Genomic DNA, 9544 nt, shown 5'->3' with positions numbered 1-9544 from the left:
TTAGTTTTTTTATTTCTTAATTGTATATTTACTTTTTTCTTATATTGTATATTTACTTATTCTAGTTTCTTGCTTTATTACGATAAATATTTAATGTAATATTTCTGTTTCTTATACTGTATATTTACTTATTATTTATTTTCTGTTTTTAATAATAATACCACGTGTCATAAATATTAATGTAATTTTTTTTCAAATAGATGTTCAATGTAATATTTTTTCTTCTTATTTTTTCAGATGGATGTAATATTTCGAAATAATTTAAAGCTATATGTTATTTCAAATATATGTTAATATAATATTTACTAATATTGTAATGTTACCATTTCTTAAAAATACTTGGAAATAATTAAAATGTAAAACATACATTATTTCAAATATATGTTTAATGTAATATTTCTATTTTTATATGTATATTTACTTATTATTTGTTTCTACTTATATAGTATATTTATTTATTATTTATTTTCTATATTTTTAATAATAATGTCACGTGGTATCTTTCAGTGAATTTTTTTCCCGCCCATTGGAGATGGTCTAAAGAATGCGAAAAAGTGTCATGTTTAGATCAAGGCCTAACTTGATCAGGTAAGTTTTTTCTTACTCTTTATTTTATGTGTTTATAATGTAGAAATGTGGTATACTACTTTTGTTTACTTTAAGATCAAAATATATATATGCTTTTGCTTATATATTACTTATTTGTAGGTTCTTTTAGAAACTTAAATGTAAATCATTGAAAATGAAGAAGTCTAAAAGAATAATACGAAAGCAAAAATATTTATAAGAGAAGAAGATCAGAATTAAGGTTGATATTTTAATTTTTCAATACATAGTTAAAATGAAGACAATTAATAAGTTTGCAATGAATTTTCCCGGAATTGCCATCATAAACCATTTCTCAAAGAAACATTTGCTTTACTTTTTCTTCCAACTCTATAAAAACAGTAAAACCAAAAAAACTTTGGGGAATTTTCAAAAATACCACTTTCAAAGTACCATTATTCATCTTTACCACCACTAAAGACACATTTTCAAAAATACCTTATTTATTAAAATGGTAAAGACTCTTATATCTTTGTTTTTATATGTTTTTCAAAATTCTAATCCCAAATTCTAATTCCTAAACCTCCAATTCTAAACCCTAAACCCAAAATCTTCAACTCTAAACCCTAAACCCTAAACTATATACCCTAAATTCAATATCATAAACCCTAAACCCTAAAGTCTAAACTATAAACCCTAAATCCTTAACTCTAAACCCTAAATCTTAAACTCTAAACCCTAAACTATATACCTTAAACCCTAAAACATCAAATCTAAACCTTAAATCCTAAACCTTTAAATCTAGACCCTTTATTAAAAGTAGTGGTAAAAGTGGTTAGTGTAAACATGAAAAGTGGTATTATGAAAATGGTATTTTTGGCAATTTCTCAAAAACTTTTGCTTTACGTTTTCTTTCAACTCTATAGAAACAGTAAAACCAAAGAAACTTTTGCTTTACTTCTTCTTTCAGCTCTATAGAACTATTCACTATCTTCATGAGCTCATGCTTTGGGATAAAACCTCTTAGCCCCCTGATTTTTTTTTGTTTAAAAGCTATTAATCCACTAAATTAGCATGAACTCTAAGCAAACATGTGAAGTCTATCTCAAGTCTACTGAGAAGCCTGCTAATATTATATTCAGTTATTTTAACGTCAGTGGGCTCATTAAACTGCTTAATCTGCCGCATAACAACTTATCTTTCATTAGAATCTTCTTGAAACATCAACCAAGAACAACAGTTCTTGAAATCAAGGAAGAAAAAGAGACCTGCCTCACTTGGTTCCTTCCCCTCAACGTCCTCCATAAACCTCTGCAAATATCATTGTTTCCCTATCTCCACCACAGGCAGGCCTTGCCTTGCAAACTCCACAACTTCATCATCATCCTTAACAATCCCCACTTTACCATGAACCAAGAAAATCATAGAGCCAAGTAATCAAATTCTTTGTCGTACAATGGAAGTTTCTCCTTACTACATATTGCAACTATACTCACATCGAGTTTGTTCTCGCCACCAGAAACCACAAGTCCTCAACACCAACCACAAATCACCTGGTTTGGGATCGTAATACTCCATGGCGAGTCTCTCCGTCTTCAAAGAAACCTTCGATTCATCTCCTTCATGCTTGAGCTATTTCAGAAACGGCTCATGCAGGACGTGCCAATAGCCAGCTTCCCACACTGATTCTCGCCCTCCTCTGGTTTTGATACATATTTAGGCTTGTTCAATAGCTGAAGCTCTTCCTCCGCCACAATTCCTCCGTTTTGTACATTGAAACGACGTCCCGATGGAACCATGAATCATTCAAGTTTGACTTTAGGAATTTAGAATATATGAATTGTCCTTATCATATATGAATTTAAGAATTTCCTCCTGAGATCCATTGGTCTGCTCCAAATACAGCCTTGCTGATCTGATGTAGTTCATAAAAGCTGTTAGTATGACCAACTAAATATAATATTACATGTAGTGCATATACACACCCGAGAAAGCACATGCTGAATACACTAAAATAAATCCTTCGAGGAATCCCTATTACAAATTGCATGAACGGCATGCATAATACAAATTGGATGTTCTCTTTCCTTCGGTTCATCCCTTATTTTTTCTCTCGCTTCTTACTACACACAATCCCATACAGGCAGCGACACCAAACAACCAAACGCACATAAATAAAGTAGATATTAATGGGAGCCGAAGACGTTAGGTGAGCTACTCGGTGTTTCTGTTCCAGAGAACTTACGGCTGCGAGACGTAGAAGAAGAAGACAACTAAACCTAATTAGTATGACTTCTAATAATTCAATCTTGGCGAAAGCCCAGAGCTTGAAGTTATATTTTATAGTATAAGATATCAAAAATGTAAACTATATATTATTTCAGAGATTATGTTAAATTTAACATTACCATTTTTTATATTTTATATTTACTTTTTATATTTTTATTTAGTTTGCCACGTGGCTTATTATAGTATAAGATATCAAAAATATAAACTATATATTATTTCAGAGATTACGTTAAATTTAACATTACCATTTTTTATATTTTATATTACTTTTTTATATTTTTATTTAGTTTGCCACATGGTTTATTTCGGGAGAAGTTTTTTCCGCTGATGTGGACGTTTTCTGGTGCTTCAAAACTGTACTTTTAATAGTATAGATTTATTAAAAATTTGTACGTGACTTTTTTTTTCAAGTACGTGACTTATGCAGAAGAACTAAGTCAAGATCTTTAAAGATACAAAAAATAGACAAGGCCTAATAATGCCATGAGAGTAACAGTGAAAATGACGAAAGATTGTTTTAAAAGCCGAAAGATTTTTTTAAAAGAATTTTCACTAGTAGTCAAGAGTTTTATGGTTCTTAATGGGATGAGAGTAATAGTGAAAATGACGTCGAACCCTTCTGTCTCCCTTGGTGTCATTCACATCCATTTTCTGCAGTTGAAAGAACAGAGTATATCTTTTCATTCTTGATGTTTTTCCTAGAATACTTTTTCGTTAACTCTTCTCTGCAGAGCGACTATGGGACTACTAAAGAGTTTTTTTTGTGAAGAATAAGAGCGAATTTTCACAAACCGATTTGATATCCGAGTCTGGCCAATTTCCGGACTTTACACTGTCTCACACGTGGGAAGACAACATGGTCTGTAGTTGATCTTCTCCTTTGTTTTACTGTTTGTTATTGTGATTCCTTTTATTCATGAAGATGTGTCATATTCTCAAGAAAGCTTTATTTCAAAGAATGAGTTATTTTGCAATGATTGTTTCATTTGATGTGTTGATTTTCAACTGTTCTTAGGCTTTGAAACTGTTTTACCCGCCACACAGAACCTTCGAGATGGTTGAGAGAAGTTCATTATTATCAGAAAGGATAGACTACTAAAATACACATGACTTCTCAAATATATCACTTTTGGACAATACACCAATTGAGTCTTTCATTCTTTTAGCAAATTAATTCAGTGATCTACTACTTATTTGCTGAGGAGAATAATACAAACTTAAACAAAGGCATAAGCATTAGCATCAAGCAAACCATACAAAATATAGATACCAAAATCCCATATAAGCACAAAATAATACAATCTACAAGATAACAAATGGCACTATATCCTTTTCACTGATCTCCACAATACTATCAGTCTCTAGGTTTTATTATACTCGGAATCTGGAGAAAAATGATACATAGAACATACTCCTAACACAGATTTCATTCAAACCGAAGGAGCATCGCGTAGGGCATTGTTGAAGACGTCCCTTCCCTTTCCTTGAGGATTCCTCTTCCATTCCATGATTTTTTTGAACGTCTCTATGAATTCCTTCATGTGTAGTCGTTTCCATTCCTAACCAAAAGAAGAAAAACAACATCCAAATCGAAGGATCAGACATGCAAATCGAACCTCATTTCTTACTGAGTATGAGTTAACAAGAAAGGGGTCAAACACCTCAAAATCCCATTCTCCTCCGATATCAGGATCATCTTTATTGATCCATATATATGTTTCCACAGTCATCTTCTCAAAATTGTCCTGTAAATGCAAATAAGAAAGAAAAAACAATAGAATCAATCTCATCAAAATATTGTTTCATGGAGATGAGAATCTTCAGACTTACCTCTCGTACAACACCAACTGTCACCCTCTCATATTCATTACCCTCGACAGCATCTAAATTCTCAAGTTCTTCATCCGTTAATCCCATTAATAACTACACCAAAATATCACTTCTCAAAATCACAAAAAAAGAAAAAAGAAAAACCCACGAGAATATAGCAGCTGAATTTCACAAAAACAATTAAGAAAAGAAATCAAACCTTTCCATGAACTTCTCCATCTTCAGACGGTATAACACATGGATACAAACGTCCTTTAAGCCTAAACCTCTTACTGAATTTAAAAAAAAAATCCAAAATCACCATCAAGTATTAGATCTATACAGAGAGAAAAAATCAATAGAGAGATTAAGACAATACTTACAAGCCAGGGAGTGTTGCAAAGATGGTTTCAGGAGTACGATCAAGCATGACCTTGACGACCTCAGGCTCCTGAAAGCTACCATAGACGAAAACATTGTGAAGCTGCGCACCGGAGCCACTCATTTTTCTTCTCTCTTCAGTCTTTTTTTTTTTTGCTTTATTTGCTTCTGCTGTTTCTTTATGAAATGTTTAATTTATGACGTGAAGATATGTGTTAGGATTCTCTGCCGACAATTAAGATATCCCTTTTTTTATCAGTTTTTTTTTCTTTATTTGCTGTTGTTGTTTCTTTATCAAAGGTTTGATTTATAAGGTATCCCTTTTTTTTTATCAACATCAGTATCCCTTTTTATTTGATCTTTTCCTACTTTTGCCGGCAACTATTTGATACATATTTGTTCAAAAAAAACTATTTGATACATATCTATACTATACTAAAAGGCTAATAAGATCAAAGGAGAAGGCCTCTACGTAGGATTAAAAATTAAGACCAATCAGCTTTAAGATATTTGCCATGTCAGATTAACCTAATTACTTCTGCCTGATGAATTGTCGATCCACAGCCTCCGTTCTCTTTTGACACAAATCGTCTGTTCACTCTCCCTCTCTCTATGTAATGGTTGTTGCTTGATTATGACTGTTGATTGTTTGTCTTCCTCATCAGTTATGCTTACATATCTATTTAATTGAGTACTCAAAAAATTGAGACAATTAAACAAATCTTAGGCGACGAGAGTTCAATGAAGCAAGGGAGATGGCCGCCGGCGACGGGACAGCTGTGTTGGTGTTTGATTCTTCGACGGGTAAGAAGTTTTCTATGCTATCATCGGTTCATCTCTCGATCCTAATTTATCCCTTCAGATTTAGATTATTCTTCTATTATCTTTGTTCATCTCTGTGCATTTTGGATTTTAGTTAACTCTAAGTATGCTTTAAAAATTCATGTCTTTCAGTTTTTTTTTTCTCTGAGAGTTTAACATTTTACTAACCATATTTTGATAAAACCCTTGATTATGTTTGCAGCTTCAACATTTTTGGAAGCAAGCACAATTCCTCATCATTCTGATGTAGTTTGTGTTCACCGTTCCACTTCTCTAGGCTTATATTACATAAGAAAAGACCTAAAACTCAATCTAACTCAAACTACCTTATATCTAACCTTTGAGGAGTTGTGTGTGATCATAATTTTGTGGTTTCTTTTTCACAGGTTAGCATATTGGGTATATTTCTTTGAATATTTAGTTGTTCCACCTCTCTAAAACAAGAAGACAGAACCGTTGAACTCTACTATTTTTTCAATATGTATCGTCTTACAGGTTGCTCTGACTACTGCCAAGATAGAGTCCATTTTTCTTTGGCTGAAGATCGAATATATAAAATACTGAGTTATGCAAGAGGAAAAATGGAGAGGGTCCCCAGGTCCAATGGGAGAAAGTCTTAACTCGCTGTTTCTAACTGTCGATAGTGATATTGGAGGATAAATCGGCATAGCTCCTACTGATAGGGTTTGTCAGGCTGTTGCCTCTGAGACTGTGGTAGGGGGTTAGGCAATTGGTGTTCTTCCCATGTCTAGGTACCTTGGTAAGCAATACTTCTATTGATTATCAGTAATGAATCTGTGAATGCCTTGCGAGTAGGCTTATTAATTTCATCTATGGCACATCTCTGGAATTATACTGTGAAATTTTTTTTCCTGCCATTTAAGAAACATTAGATCCTCAGTGTGTTTTCTTTCATCATCAACTTATGCTCCAGAAACCCATTAGATTTGTAGATTAGTATGCCTAAATTGTGTTGCGTTTCTCCTTATATGCAGAACAAGTATGTTTTGTCTGATTCTGATGCTTTATGTATATGTCTGACAGGTTTTACATTTGGGATTCACATATCAGCCTTGTATTTTTCTACTCGATAACTATTAGCAATTATGGATGATTGGGGTAAAGTTTATTGCTTTAATGTCTCTTTATGTGTTTCTATCTATAATCAAATTACAAAATTGATTCACTTGCACAAGTGTGAATCTTATTGGAGTTTTGATTGCTTATAGTTTTTATTTTTTTGATGATTTAAGAGGATGAGCCGCTTGCACCACTTCCAGCTAAAGTTGAGCTTAAAAGCAACTGGAATGACGAGGATGTAGATGAGAATGATATTAAGGACTCTTGGGAGGATGATGATGATGATGACGAACCTGCTCCGGTAAAGCCTGCTTCGGACAAGGCTCCTCCTAAGAAAGCAGCAGCCAAAGCTGTTGAAAAGAAGGGTAAAGCAGCCGATGTTCCAAAAGAAGCACCAAAGGAAGGACCTTTGGATCCTATCTCTAAGAAACTTCGCATGCAGGTAATTTAAATCTTTCTACCTGGCATATTTGTTGAGACGAGCTTTTATAAACAAGACCAAAAACTGTGTGTTCTTTCTCTCACAGGGTTGTTGAAGAAGCTGACTACAAGGCAACTGCTGAACTCTTTGGAACGAAGGGTGAAAAGACAAAACTTGATGTGTTCATCCCCAAGTCTGAAAGCGATTTTTTGGAATATGCTGAAATGATTTCTCATAGGCTTAAACCATATGAGGTTTGTTGCATAAGCCTTTCTTCTCTTTATAGTAAAACGCTCTTGGCAAGTTGGCATGTTGAACTTATACTTTGGTTTCTTCTGTTTGCAGAAAAGTTATCATTATATTGCGCTACTCAAAGCAGTCATGAGACTATCTGTGGCCAACATGAAGGAGCAGATGTTAAAGATGTTGCTTCGTCCATTACAGCAATAGCAAATGAAAAAAATAAGGCGGAGAAAGAATATTGCTGCTGGTAGAAAGAAGACTGGTATGTGCATTGACGACACTCGCCTTCTAATTTTTGGGTTATTGATTTGTAGATACGTTATTCTGAAGATTAAGTGTGAATCCTTTTTTTGTGATGATCAGGTGGGAAAAAGAAACAACTGATTGTAGATAAGGCCAATCGCTACTATCTCAGCCGTTGCAAGCCGCTCTTTGGATAAAGCCAAGATGTTCGCTGCTGCTAATGGCTACTCTCCTTCGGCAAAGATCCACGGCTCTTACGAGTCGATTCTTGAAGATTCAGAGGTTGATGCTCTACATTCCTCTCCCAACTAGCCTCCACGTCGAATGGGCTATACGTTCTGCTGAGAAAGGTAAGCACATCCTTCTTGAGAAGCCCGTGGCGATGAACGTAGCTGAGTTCGATAAGATTGCTGCGGCTTGCGAAGCCAATGGTGTTCAGCTTATGGATGGTACCATGTGGGCTCATCATCCTAGAACCGCTAAGCTCAGGGAGTTCCTCTTCGATCCAGACTGTTTTGGCCAGCTCAAAAGCGTAAGTACTATGAACTTAGATTAGTGGGGTAGAGTTGGAATCATTCATAATTCATAGTATAGTATATGTTCTTTGGTTAAGATCTTTATGGAACTTATTGTTTACTTGCACTACTTCGCGAAGATTGTTCAGGTGCTTGCGTATACGGCTGTTTCGAGCTTTTCCAAGCATAGGCGGTGGAGGTTTGGAATCACTTCGATTACTCTGGTTTATTACTCTGAAAGGAGCTGCCAATGATATTTTGGTGAAAAATCAATGGCGGTGCTCTAGCGGTGATTTTACGCAAAGATTGGTGTTATCTCCAGCTTCTTATACGTGTTCATTATATAGCATGATATAGTTAATTTTAATAAGTGGATTTTGTTTTTGGCCCAATTAGATTGACAATGTGTATTGGGTTTTGTTGAACATTATTATAAATTCTCATTTAGAGCTTTTTCATGATTAACACAATCCTATAAATTATATTTTAACTAAATAGGTAAGTTATTAAACAGTATTAGTCAACAAAAAAATTATTCAACAATGTATTATTTTATAAATGCTATTATATGTACATTTAGTTACCGCTAATGCAAATTGTAAATAAATGTGATACGTGTATCTACCAATCTAATGGGTTAAATACATTTATTTATTTACTATTAAAGATTTTTATTTTATTTTGTCCAATGTATTTATTAACTATAAGTATAAATTAACAGCCATCTGAGAAAAAAAACTTTAAGTATAAACTAGAATTTGACCCGTACTCCCGTGCGGATGTTTGAATTTAATTTATATTCAACGTAAATTTTTAAACTGTCGGTTTTATAAAAAAAAATATCATTTATATTTTGTAGTTTGACGATTTAATTAATCCCATAAAACCGCGCGTATTATACATGGACATGTTATTAGATATCTGAATTATATACCCAAATCTGATTCGAAAAACCTAACCCGAAACCCGATCAAAATGGCAAAATACCCGAACAGATATTAAGTTATGAGATATTGGGTATCCGAACCAGAATTAATAATATTTGAATCCGAATGGATATCTGAAGGTAAAATAACATAGGTCATAACCCTATATTTCTAATTTAGGATCTCTCATTTTATTTAAAATATTTAAATTGATATTGCATATGAATCAAAGATCGAATAATATACATATAGTTTTAAAATATAAAAAA

At 33.5% G+C, this 9544-nt stretch overlaps 1 protein-coding gene and 1 pseudogene across 1 annotated transcript; one reads left to right on the top strand and one right to left on the bottom strand.

Moving 5' to 3' along the window:
• Positions 1 to 4045: 4045 nt before the first annotated feature.
• LOC130505223 (AIG2-like protein A) lies at positions 4046 to 5284 on the bottom strand. Its single transcript, XM_056999829.1, has 5 exons — positions 5028 to 5284; positions 4865 to 4937; positions 4666 to 4758; positions 4497 to 4580; positions 4046 to 4394 (listed from the first exon to the last, which is right to left on the bottom strand). The coding sequence occupies exons 1-5, from the start codon at positions 5147 to 5149 to the stop codon at positions 4266 to 4268; spliced, it is 501 nt and encodes a 166-aa protein (XP_056855809.1). The 5' UTR covers positions 5150 to 5284; the 3' UTR covers positions 4046 to 4265.
• Positions 5285 to 5556: 272 nt separating this feature from the next.
• Positions 5557 to 8801, top strand: LOC130505222 (uncharacterized; annotated as a pseudogene).
• The last annotated feature ends 743 nt before the right edge of the window (positions 8802 to 9544 follow it).

This window comes from Raphanus sativus, unplaced genomic scaffold (assembly GCF_000801105.2).
Source record: "Raphanus sativus cultivar WK10039 unplaced genomic scaffold, ASM80110v3 Scaffold2108, whole genome shotgun sequence".
Lineage (NCBI taxonomy): Eukaryota > Viridiplantae > Streptophyta > Magnoliopsida > Brassicales > Brassicaceae > Raphanus > Raphanus sativus.
This window is presented reverse-complemented; position numbering and strand designations above follow the sequence as displayed.